Source organism: Lepidochelys olivacea (genome assembly GCF_965140295.1).
Source record: "Lepidochelys olivacea isolate rLepOli2 genome assembly, chromosome: 7".
NCBI classification, from domain to species: domain Eukaryota; kingdom Metazoa; phylum Chordata; order Testudines; family Cheloniidae; genus Lepidochelys; species Lepidochelys olivacea.
Genome location: NC_140417.1, coordinates 113,921,137 through 113,934,563, shown reverse-complemented (window position 1 = coordinate 113,934,563; position 13,427 = coordinate 113,921,137). Strand labels below are relative to the sequence as shown.

The window sequence follows — 13,427 nt, the reverse complement described above, 5'->3', positions numbered from 1 at the left end:
AGCTCACACAGATGTTGAGAGGATTGCTTAAGGTATTCTGAAGATGGAAAACTGCTTCTTACCCTTATTACATTAGGGAAAAGAACATCCTAAAATGAAACAGAAGGCAAATAAGACTCCAGCTTGCAAAACGCAGCAATAAAATGGTGCATGATGTCTTCAGAACTATCCCCATATATCTACATTTTTATTTGACACCCATCACCACAGTATCTGCGAGCCTGGCTATGAGATGTTGATAAGATGTCAAACACTTTGACATCCATTCCACAGTGTGATTTCATGGCTAGTTTGCACCTAGAGAGCCAACCTTGGAAATAAGCTCCAAAGAGAGCTGCTCACTCACTAACATGAAGAAGAAAGTGCTGTGAAGAGATACACCAAAAAGACAAAGGAAAGCTGCCATTTGTTTTTATATTTCCTTGGTTAAAAGGAGAGAGTGTTGAGATTTAAAAAAAAAACATTGTCAGTTCTTACCTGCATTATGGAAACACCTTGAAATATTGAAACTGAATAAGCTTTAAACATCTAGTTTCCTTTTCGTAACCTTATGCTGTGTTTACACCTTTTGTATTTCACTAAGCTGAATGGTAAAATTAGGTTGGTCAGTTTCTACTCAGATTCATTTCCACCCACGCTAAAGGCTGACACAAATTTTCAGAGCTGTATAGCATTTAGCCATCCATCTCTCATTCTAGCCCATTTGGCATGGTGGTTCCCATGCAATCCCTTGAGTTAGAGCTCACAAAATGCTGCATTTTAAAATTATTTTTTTAAAAATAATACTTTAAATGGTTAAACAACGATTGCTCCAAAAATTACCTGAAACTTGTTTGACTGTAACAAAAATGACCTAAGCACTTTTAGCTCTTAAATACACACACACACTAATGAGTTGAGAATGTGTCAGGACATTGTTAACGCAGCGCAAGGTAAAACAGACATTTTTATACCAATGTACAGCACTAACACTGAACTGGCCTCCGACTGCGGACAACAAGGAGTGAGTTTCATAAGCTGGCCTAAAGCTATGAAGCTGCACATGTCAGCATGCTGACAACACTCCAGATTTTACTCTATGGTTTCAAACCAGCACTGGGTAACAGGTCTAATTTACTGACTGCTCCTTCTGCAGTAAAATGCATGGCAAAACTAGCACTGCCTTGAGTGAATACTGGATTGGACCCCTTGGTCAATTTTTCCACATACCCTGCACGCCATCAGTAGATCTGTGCCCTGTATGTCTTAAAACACAGCATGCACCCTGTTATGCCCCTAGGTATTCCTTTGACACACATCCCTGTTTCTTAGGCTTGGAATATGAATAGCACAGATTAAGAAGATAGCCCCTTTTGGATGCAGGGACTTCTCTAGCCAGAAAAAGGAGAGACATCTGCTGTACTCAGATACCTGGGTAAGTTCCAATTAAGAAAGATAAATAAAAACAGAGAAGGACTCACATTCTTTTAAAAATATTGGGACACTCCTAGTTTGGTGATGATTTAATAGAGCTGTTCCATCTCTAATTTCTCAGATACTATGGGAGCCTCATGGGAACAAAAGGATCCACCAGGAAATCTATGTATCCAGCAAGATCATCTAAAGTCCTGAAGAAAAGAGGCCCTTCAGGAAGGGATTACAGGGCTCTCATACTATTCTGTGAATATAAAACCCATCAAACTAGAGTAGCATAGCAAAAATTCTAGAGGATGGCCCCATATTTAGCACTATAAAGGTAACAACAGATAGATGCTCAACACTTCTGTTTTTTGACAAGAAATCTTCCCCCTAGGGCCAAAATCTCTGTTCTAGTGGCAAGCTTTATTGAGCATAGCAGAAACTCCATAAGTTCCAGGATTTACGGCAATATGCCCCCAGCGGCTGCATGCTGAGAAGTACCGTAACTTCCTACATAACCAAATCCTAGCGTGGACACAGTGGTACCAGAAAAATGATGCCTGATACCAGGATAGCTTATTTCACTTCCTAACTGGAATAAGCTATATGGGTAAAAGCACTTTTCTGCTGGTGTAACTGCACCCACACTGGGGAGCAGGGGTTCCTGCTTTAGCTATACTGGTATAACTAAAGTAGCAAATCTTTTTAGTGTAGACTAGCCCAAGATATAGGAAACGTCAGAGAAATGCCAAAGTGCAGCAAAGCAAGTTACTATACAACACTGCGAAAGCCAAAGCTGCTCTCCGCTGCACTGAATGACTGTTGACAGATGTCCACAGCCTTTTATGGCTAACTATAAGCCTATTAGTGGATGTGTAAGACATCAGCGGCAAGTTATAATCTACGAGAAGGGGTAGGGCTCATCTTTCTTCTATAGGCAGTGGCCCTTTCCTCCAAATTGTCCTGTCCTAGCAGCACAGGCCCCTCTCATCTGGGACAAAGATGAATTTCCATTATGTATGAATGAAACTGACCCTGCTTGGGCTGCCAGTGAGCTTTGAACCTGAGACCTCAGCACTTAAAGAACTTGGACTAAAGAAGCTCCTTAGGTGGAAGCAGAGCACACCTATACATTTCTTATGTAGGTCAGCCACCAGAGGGAAGACAGATTCTCCTAGCGCGGGTTACCCTAGCAGCAGAGGGCCCATGATACACAGTGCCGAGCTGTCCAATTCTGGCGAGTAGAGGCAGTAGTGCAGATACACAGTACTCTATTCTGCAGTAATTGTTTTGAGGTTCTTAGCCCTTTTGCCCCCCCCCCCTTTTTTTTTTTTACCCTCTAGAAGGGGAATAAGGCTCTGAATTTGTCAGTTTTCACAAAGCAAACTGGGATGCCATTTACTATACCTGACAGCTGCATCAACTCTGGGTTAACAACTTTGGCACACGTTAGCTTACAACTGTGCTACGCAAACATTCCATCTGAGATGCCACAAAGATGCCTATGGAACTAGTGCATCCAATTCCCGTTAGTTTTAATGGGAACTGGTCTTCTAAAACCCTTAGGGGGTATTGGAAATCCCAGCCTCTACCTCGTCATCAAGGGAGCAATGGCTTATAAATAGAAAATTATACTTACATAGATAGTATGGCCTGGTGAGCCAGGAATACTGGAACCTGGTCTGGAATAAATACTTTCAGATGATATTCTTGTAGGCTGTAAAACAAATGTTCACTTGTAAGTGATCTGTCTGCAGGCATAACACTGAGAATTTAGATTATTATTAAAAGGCAGAAAGATTCATTTGTCTTCAAATGAATCAAAAAGTTGAATAATGTAAATGCAAACTCCAGCATTCCAGGAAATTTCACAACCTTGAGATGCAGGCCTGGTTTCTCTTTTGGGAGGGTGGTGTGTGGGAAAAGGGAGTTTCTTAGTTTTAAGGCACACTGTGGGGGAAAAAAAGATTGACAATAATGAACAAAAAAACCAAACAATCTCCCAGAGGCATTGTAGGAGCACTCCAGGATATTCTTGTCAATGTCCCTATTGAAAAACATTATTTGACAAATGGCCAAACCTCTCGCAGTTCCGCTGGTGCGGAGCAAGATTCCAATCCTATAGTATGCAAGTGGGCTGCATAGCGGCTTACCCACCTGCTATCACTCACTGTATCGGGGCCTGAGTCACTGGAACTACATCAGTGTAAACGAGTGTAGAATTGGGTCCAGCACTGGACTGTAGAGGGACAAAAATCTCTCTCCCATGGCATAGTTCACAATCCACGCAACACAATTTAGGTGCAATAGTTGCAGGTGAAAGTCAGGCTGAAATTCCACTCTGCAATGCCTCTGATGTTTGAAACTTGAATCCTGTGTAGTTACTTACACCAGTACAAAGTGAGTGCAATTATAAATTGAATGGCAGCTTCTGGCACTTCTTCAATATCCATGTGACATTACCTCCAGGTAGGGCAGTGTGGATCAAGAAATTCATTCAGTGTCATCAGATATCTGAGTTCAAATCTCCATAAATCAGAAACCCATTTATTGAGCCAAAAATCTCCCTGGTCTCCTTTCCGATGATCCTACTCTAAAAAAGCTGCCAATGCTCTTCCATGCATGATAATTCCTCCTTAGTCTAGGAAGCAGTATGCACATTGTTAAAGGTGTTAAACTAAATTTTTCTGAACTAAAAATTAACATACCAGGAGCCTGATACAAAGGCCAGTGAAGTCAATGGAAATACTCCCACTGACTTTAATGGGTTCTAGATCAGGCCCAAGATTTGTCTTTGAAGAAATCAAAGCCCACATTGCCTCCTCCTGAAAAATCAAAAATCTACAACAATATTCTCAAACCAGATGCAAAGTAAAGGAGCTCCCTAAAGCATGAAGCAATTTGTTGGCTGGTGGGTGATTCTGGCTGAATGCAGTGGGGTATTTTACTCTAATGCCACTGAACAATTAAACTCTTGGTAAACTTGTTCCTGTCTCTTGTTGGCTGTGACACAGAACCAAGGAGCACTGGAGAGAAAAAGAAACCAGACAGTGTGGCTCACAGATCTCATACAGGAAATATCTGCTCAGTCGGGCTTTCTTATCTCTCAGCAGATATTTCCTGAAGGGAGCCTTCGGCTGAGTAGCAGTCACTTTCCCAGGGTCCTTTTAGCTTTTACTTTATAGTGAGCAATCTAACGGGGTATTATTAAAAAAACAGGCTAAATAGAGTATTCCTCAGCTTACATCTGATTTGAGATGTGTTTTAGGAATCCCATCAAAGAAACTCATGCATTTGGGGACACTGGGGGAATCAAGGACTTGGAACAGGTACCACGAAAATTAAGGAGTTAGATCAAATGCAGCAGTCTACAATGGAGAGCAGATGACACTGAGGGATACCTCTCTCTCTCTCTCCCCCTAGCAAATCTGAGCATATTTTTTCAGCGGGACATTGGACCCGCTCAGTAGCTACAAAATTCCATATTGCAGGAAGAGAGCACAGAAATTTCTAAGATGCCGCAGCTGCTCTTCTGCTCCTCCCATAACGTAACCAAGAGAAAAATTATTTACATTAGCCAAAAAAAAAAACAAAAAAACCCCCAAACCCCCCAAACACCAAGAATTAAATGGGAAAATCAGGCTGTTAATGAGAAACATTTTATTCCCTTTAAAACTCTGACATTTCATACTGCTGCTTGAGTGGAGTCATACGGCCATATGTAGAAAGTTGTTGCAGTTACCATGGTAAACGATTGTTTTTATTACAAAGCACAAGGAACAAGGTTAAATAGCCGAGGTGTAATTCTGGGCATCTTCCTCATTACTCACCTTCTGGTTTTGGCCAAAGATTTGTCTTTTTGATTTATTTTTTCTAATAAGTACAAACAGATTGTGAGTTTTAGAGAAACTACAGTCTTCTTTTTTCCTCTCTCTATCCCTATACTTTCTCTGGAATGTAACAGACAGAAGTTTGTACATCAAGAAAAAGGGGCTTTCATAATTACTTTAGGGAATCAGAAGTTGCCAGGAAACGGTCACTTAGAAATAGTGTTATTCTAGTGTTATTCTCTTGCAATGTTTCTAAGTCTCACCTCCCTGTTTGGTCCTTAAAAATACATTCTTTGATCTGCTCATTCACTGTATACTAGTTCACCCCTCCTATTGAGCAACTTTCTCCATTGTATTTTTTCATACCAAGTGTAGTTAGTGGAGCCTGCTTTCCAAGTTTAGGCCCCAGTCCTGCAAACATGTACACAGGTGCTTAACTTTAAGCACAGGAGATATTGCACTGGAGTCAATGGCAGGACTAAGTGCCGAAAGTTCATCATGCACATAAACACTGGCAGGATTAGGGACCTAGTCTCCTTTCCACAGTTCTCCCTTTCTTCTGCTCTCGGATCCAGTCATGCTTATTAGCTTCCCATCAATCTGACTGTTAGTAAATTAGCTGTTTGCCAGATCTGCCGTTCCTTATACCCAATATTCCTAGTCTCCTTCTGAGTGCACCAATTTCACATTCAATCTCCTTCAAAACTCTGTGAGGACCCTTTCTCGTTAGTTACTATTATTTGTATTGTGCTAGCCCCTAGGGACCTCATTCACAGACAAGGACCCTATTGTACCAGGCTTTGTACAAATACAGAACACAACGGCAATCCTGCCCCGATGAACTTAGTCAAAGTACTTCTGGAAACCCAGTGATCAGCATTGTAGGGGTTTCTTTAGTTGTTCCCATCCTGTATCTTGCTTAGTTTTACAACTGTCCTCTTAAGAGACAGAAGTTTTCCCATTGTTTTAACTAACCCCTACATCCCTACTTAGCCACACTGGCCTCTCTTGCCCCTTTTTTCCTGTTTACACAGGATGAATTTCAACCAGTCTCTCCAACTGTTTCCTAAACATTTCCTACTCTGCTATAGGACATTTCCCACCTCCACTCAGAGCGGTGACAAGCAACGAACCATTCAGTACTTCCATTAAACTCCTCTTCCTGCTATTTTCAGTGTGCTCTCTTTATCCTCCTCCTTTTTTAAGAGGGTAAGAGCCATCTCCACCTGTACATCTCCTTTCTCTTCTCCTCCTCCTCCCCCCTCCCCCCCCAAACAACATCTTAGACCTCTTTGCTGGATACAGGAAATTGAAGAATGTATAGTAAAAACAAACAAATTCATGCAGATCATCAATGGAGCTAAATGATTGACTCAAATCTCAAGGAAAGCATCTGCATCACTTCTTCATATTTTCCTCCTCTTCGGCAATCTCTTACTTTTATTTCTTTTTTCTCTCTTCATGCATTTGTCTTCAATGCAAAAGGTCATTCATGCTATTTTTATGGCTATTCTGTTGGGGCCATTGTGTATGTCAGTTCTGGATTACTGTATTTCACACACACATATGCCCCAATTTGTTATTTAATATTAGTTCATACAACTTAGGCTGGCTCATCTTGATTTACCTCAGTTTTTAGATCATCATGCATGGCACACCATTTAAACGGATAAGTTATTTAAAAGAAAAAACAAAAACACTAGGGCCATCCACATCACCAGAATGCTGCAATGTGATGGCTGTGCTTTTCTATGCTACAGATGTTCAGTGTCATGCTCTATAGAAAGATATGGGGGCAAGCAAGCCAGATCAGAAGTGATCCCATGAACATCTGGCTAACTGGATGCACTACGATGTTATAAAAGACACTGCCAGTGTTGTTTACAGTACCTGCCTTAGTTTTTTGATTGAGTTCATTATGCAAGGCGGTGAGAACAGCTGCAGAAGAAGGGATAATTTTTCATTCTACACACAGTCACTTAACAATAACATTGCTAATACAGTTAAAAGAAAAAGATCCTTAGCTACAGAGGCTAGTTTAAGTGTGGTAAAGATGTACATATAAAAGCTCATTAGAACTTAGCTTTTTCTGCAATCACTTCTCCTTGCTAAACAGGATTTTGTTTTAGAAGTAACAACATAGATTACTTTGATCACTTGTATCACTGACTGTAAGGTTTTTCAAAGGAGACAAGTTACTTACGGCATGGATCCAAAGCCCAATGAAGTCACTGGAAAAACTCATATTCATGTCAGTGGGTTTTGTATCAGGCTCTTATTGCATCATGATTATTATAAATGGTGATGTATGCGACCCACCAAGAAACAAAATCTGAAACCATCCGTTATGCATGTCCATTATTTTGCCAATTAATCATGGCTTCAAGTTTCTCTTTCCAGGAGCATTCATGTGGAGACTAATTATTTCCTCTCCTAAAAATCTACAATGCATATTCATTGGCTAATTAAGCAGTCATAAAGACAAGCTTTATTAACAGGTGTGGTTTAGTTTTAAAAAACACGCACATACACACGTGCTCACAGATAGGAGCAACTTCTTTCCATCCTAAAAGCAAAGTGCAGTGAAGCAAAATTGGTCTTCAGGACAAGTCATTCCATACTAGTTGTTGCCAAACTTAAGCTATGCCACAAAACTACTCATGCAAATGAAGGCTTCCTCCAATACCCTTGTTAAGTTTGCACCATGAAAATTAAGGGTGAAATCCTGGCTCCCAAACTCCCATTGACTTCAATGAGGCCAGGATTTCACACCATGTTCTTAGATTCTACTGTCACAGTTTGATCTTCTCACAGAATGCTAACATACACAATTTTCTTAAGAGATTGTAAATGTGGTTTTTAAAGTCTACTGCATGTATGTAATTTATGACAAACTTCCTTTCCATAAGCCAGTTTATTCTTTCACGTTGCCAGGTACATTCATACATTTTGTAATCAGTTAAAACCTTTCTATTTAGGTCTCAAGCCTGGGGATATATGCTTGGATGAAAGACTTGTTTCTATAAGGCATCCACTGTAAATATCTATTTTCGTTTTCTAAAGACCCACATCTTTCATTCATACATAATGGAAATTCATCTTTGTCCCAGATGAGAAGACCCACAGATTGGTTTGCCTTGCCTCCAACCACTGAGTCCAAAACCATATACCCGTGGATTTTCTTGAGCATTGATCTCGCTAAAGCCCTCATTTCCTCCAAGCACAGATGCATCCCAGAGTGCTGAAGTATGTTTGGTTTAATCAGTCATACGCTGTAACAAGATTGAACTAACTACTGTTTTGAGAAAACGAGAGGTTGTATTTACAAAATGAGCTACAGGAATTGGCTCACTATGTGCAAAAGGGAGGTACAGCAAGTAGGGATGAGCAAACCAGTTCTGAAAATATTAAAAACTGCAGCTTCCCTGGAGCCTTTGGCCATTGCTAGAATCAAACCCAAGCTAGACTCTCTCAAGGTTCTGAAATATTCCACTTACTCCACACATTTTTCCTCTGTGCATGTCCCTCTACCTGTCTAGGTCTCTGCTGGTATTAGGACTGCAAGATCTAAAATACTAAATGTATCTTCCTTCAAGCCCAGCTCCAGGGAATACTGGAGATTTCACAAGAATGTCATTTCCCCAAGAGATTTCCTGCCCTGTTTTGAAGACTTGAGAGCTTTGGATAAGCTTGGAATAGGAATCTAAACTTGCATGTTGTTACCTATCAGCTCTGTGTTCTTGGGGAACCAGGGCACAGTACCCAGCCTGTCTGACTCACAAAAGACCTTCCCTCCTCCAGCCACTGCTTGAACCAAAGCCGATCAGAAGACAGACTTACAAAACGCAATGAAAAGGCAGTAGGAGACACACCTAAACCCGCCAGACAAGGGTGACAGGATTAAGGAAACTCCCCTAGTCTGATTTGCATCAAAGATGGGACAGGGACGCGTCTCCATTAGCATACAGAATGGAGAACAGAGATTCCAAGGCAAGAACCACACGGAACTCTGGGACCAGAAAAGCAGGAAAGCACTGCATGATGGGGGATCTCTGCTCCAGATCTTAATGAACCCATGCCTGCACACACCCAGCTCACTAGTTATCAGACCAATATATCCTTTAGTGGTATCCAAAATACTGAAGCTGTCTAATTGCATTGTGAGCTCCCTCAAAGGAACACCGCCCATAGCCAGGAATGATCAGTTCCTCTTGTGTAGCCTGAACAAAACAACTTTGGTATATTCCCTTGAGCCATCAGTTTACCCATAAACAAATCTAGTTTTCTCCCTTGAACCATTGTTCTTTCCCTACAAAAACCCCTACCCATGCTCAAGTAAGTACTCTGATGCCTGGATCCAAAATCTACATCAGTTCCATGGGGACTTCCTCTTCTCCTCACTGATCATGCTGGGGGCTCTGCCTGTCTCCAGTGCTCCAGACCCTCAGCTACCACCACCATCTGGAAACCCTGATCAATTCAAGCTTCATGGAGTGGTGAGAACCCAGCTCTCTCTTTAGGTATAGCCTTCTGACTCTGACTTATGTGATCAGTTATAGTTTTCTAAACCAGACTAGATTTAATATTATAACTGTTTTGTTTGTTTGGCTTCCCTTGTATGGTTATTACCTGGCAATAAATAACTTTCATGGCTAAGCTGGTTGCTTCTCTCTCTTCAACACCACTGGTCTAAAATCTCATCATCAAATGCACACAAAACAAAGTGTACAACCATTCAAAAACCTTGACTGCAGTCAAACAGACGAATGCAATCGTTCTGTAGATTACTATCTAGAACCTTTAATATCTGACTGCACCAACTCTAATTCTCCAGAAACATTTCCTCACCCAGAACCAGTGATAGAGCATCTTTATAGTTGTTAAGAAAATATCAAACGCTCTGTACCTGCTGGGCTCAGAGAAGTCTGGAGGAAGAAAGGCAGCCCAGAATGAATAGGTAAGAGAGGGCTTCATAACTCTAGCTTGGATAAGCCACAGATCAAGTCACTGCACACATGGTGGCTAGAGCTAATGGGCAGCACAAGAATCAGCCCATGCTCAGAAACCATTCAAAAATAGAAACTTTACAAAACAATTAACAACCAGTTTAGCTCAGTTCAAATATTCAGTTGGTGCTGGTCAACACTTTCCCAGAATGGGACGTTTCAATGACATTTTTTCATGAAAAATCTTAAAACACTGTTTGTGAAAATTTCCCCAACCAGCTGTGAAAGTCACAATAGTTTTCATATGATCAGATCTTAAGTGTAGTGTTTTCATTTGTAATTTTTTATTCCAGAACAACCACTTTCTACAATCCACTGAATAATGACACCAAAGTGAAAGAGCAAAAAGCTATTTTTGTGTGCTTAAAAAAAAAAATCAGAACCTTGATATTAAACAAACAAATTAAGCAGAAGTAGGAAATAGCAAACAAGATGCATTTCATAATGCGAAAGACAAAGTTTGTGCTCCAAGGGGTGAGTGAAGGCAAGGAAAGCTGTGTGAGATAAGCAGCAGCAGTAGCAATGACAGTAAGGCAATATAAGGAAATCTTCTCAATAAAGAAGGTTATTAACAACTGTTTGAAAACACAACAGCAAACCTCTGTAGAGCGTGGTCTGCGCAGAACCAGACTCTTTGGATAAAAGAAATCAGATGAGGAACGCTGCCATGAAATATAAGAGGGGAAAAAAAGTGAAAAAAGCAATGTTTCTCCTGGATACGGAACAGCACATAAGCATCAAGAGTTCAAGTTCTTTTGCAACACAGTTACTAATATCCCCTTTCACTAAGTTGGACAATAAACGGTGCAGTGCAACATCAATGTCACATACGGTTAGCTGCGGAATCACCAACTGGCAGACAATTGTAAAAAAATTAAAAAATAAATCTCAGCACTCATGTAGAGTTGCTTTATTTCCTGCTTGTTTTGGCTTCATAACGCGCCACGCAAAAATCTAATGGGGAAAAAGGTCCTAAGCAACCCTTGTTTTTATGATCTCCACCTAAGAGAGGGCAAACTTTTGGCCTGAGGGCCACATCTGGGTGGGGAAATTGTATGCAGGGCCATGAATGTAGGGCTGGGGCAGGGGTGCGGGAGGGAGGGCGAGCAAGATGTGTGAGGGGGTGCAGTGTGCAGGAGAGGGCTCAGGGCAGGAGGTTGGGGTGCGGAAGAGGTTCGGGGTGCAGGTTCCGGCCCGGCACCACTTACCTCGAGTGGCTCCACGGTGGCAGTGGTACGCAGCGGGGCTAAGACAGGCTCCCTGCCTCCCCTGGCCCCACGCCACTCCTGGAAGTGGTCAGCATGTCCAGCAGTGGCTCCTGGGGGTGGGGTGAGGCAGGCGGCTCCGCTGCGCACTGCCCTCACCTGCGGGTATCAACCCCGAAGTTCCCATTGGCTGTGGTTCCCCGTTCCCAGCCAGTGAGAGCTGTGGGGGGCGGTGCCTGCAGGTGAGGGCAGTGCAGAGACCCCTCTGCGCCCCGCTCCCCCAGGGGCCGCAGAGACATGGTGCCAACTGCTTCTGGGAGTGGCCCGGAGCCAGGGAGCCTGCCTTTGCCAAGCTGCGCCATGGGGCTGGCAATCCTGCGGGCTGGACTGAAAGCCCTGAAGGGCTGGATCCAGCCCACGGGCCGTAGTTTGCCCTCCGCTGACCTAAGAGTTAGCCAGTGAGAGCGCTGACTAACTTGTATTGCAGTTCAGTCACTGAGATAAAACAGCTCGCCGAGGACTTCTGAAGCCGCTTCAACAATAAGTTTGTTTGGTTTCAAAGGGAAAGAAAATCTAGCAGTGCAGAGAGTCCACATCACCAGAAAATCTGGTCCTGCCCAATACTGTGAGGTCACAAGCACTCTCACCTGCCATTTCAAGGCTGTGTTCTTACATTGCACAGGTATGAATGTCTGTGAATTTAATTGATTTCAATTAAGATTATCTCAGTGAAAAGTACTTGCTGGCTTGGATGTATAAAGAAAAAGTAAAGATAATTTGGAAGGAACATCTGCAGTTTCATGGGGACTGGAAATAAGCCAGAAGGTTTAAAAGGTCAGCTTGGAGCATATTTGCAATGGCAGTGATGTAGTCAGGAGTACTTTGAAACAATTAAAAATCTGTTGGGTCACTGACAAGGGAACATATTGTATACCAGCCACACACCAATAAATACAAGCAGTCTGACTCCCAATCACTGCCAGAACGCACTGTTTTACACCCATACAGCTGAATGAGCAACAAGCCCTAAATCAGCCTAAAAGCCTGACAATCTACAGTGGCTTCCATCCAGCTGCTCACCAGCAGCTCAACCCACTGGTCCTTAATCAGGGAATGGCTGACGGTTTTAGAGCACTCTTCACATAAGGGCATGTCTCCACCTTCTAATTTTAGATGAAGAGACATCAAAATACCCAGACTGTCTGTTGCTGGGGCAATGATCACTTCCTTATATTTCTCCTGAAAGAACTGATTCTTCTACTAATGTCACAGAGTTGGATAATCGGTATCGGCTGATGCTGGGATACACTGGTCATGGACAGCAGTACTTGTACAAATGACACAATTCAGTGTGGTGAAAGCCACTGGCCTGAGAGAACATCCAACATGTTTATGGACTTCCAAGATTTCCCCAAGCTGAACCAGCCCCTCTCTTCCTATGCACAGGAAAATGGTGATGATATTTCACTACAAATTTTGAGAAAATTTTTTCGAAATCTTTAAAAATTTTTGACCACCTCTACTATTTAATAATCATACTCTGTAACTGTAAAGTAATTTCTATAGACATTTTCAGCCAAATGGCATGAACCTGCATAAAGTACAGTGTGGGCCTGATTCTTCTCTCAGATACCAGTGAATTTCTACTGATTTAGATTTATACCTGATTTACAGCAATCAGAGCAGAATCAGCTCCCAATAACAATCATCCGTAGCTTTTAAACAGCACTTTGCACCGGTAGATCGCAAAGTGCTGTACAAAGGAGGTCAGTAGCATTATCTCTATTTTACAGATGGGGAAACTGAGGCACAGAGCAGTGACGTGACTTTTCCAAGGTCATCCAGTGGGCCAGTGCCAGAGCCAGGAATAAAACAGAAGTACGTTCCAGTTCAGTGCTCCATCCACTAAGCCACACTATAGTATTATGTATAGTTCATGTGGCCAGCTATATAAGAGTATGCCTACACTGCATACTGAGCCTGGGTTG

At 42.1% G+C, this 13,427-nt stretch overlaps 1 protein-coding gene across 8 annotated transcripts in view; it reads right to left on the bottom strand.

Moving 5' to 3' along the window:
• Window positions 1–13,427, bottom strand: part of ABLIM1 (actin binding LIM protein 1) — a 321,669-nt gene that overhangs the window by 56,488 nt on the left and 251,754 nt on the right. For all 8 annotated transcript variants that reach the window (XM_084634868.1, XM_084634873.1, XM_084634874.1 and 5 more), the window contains exon 9: window positions 3,038–3,115. In XM_084634868.1, the coding sequence (XP_084490994.1) occupies window positions 3,038–3,115 (78 nt within the window). The remainder of the gene's footprint in view (window positions 1–3,037; window positions 3,116–13,427) is intronic.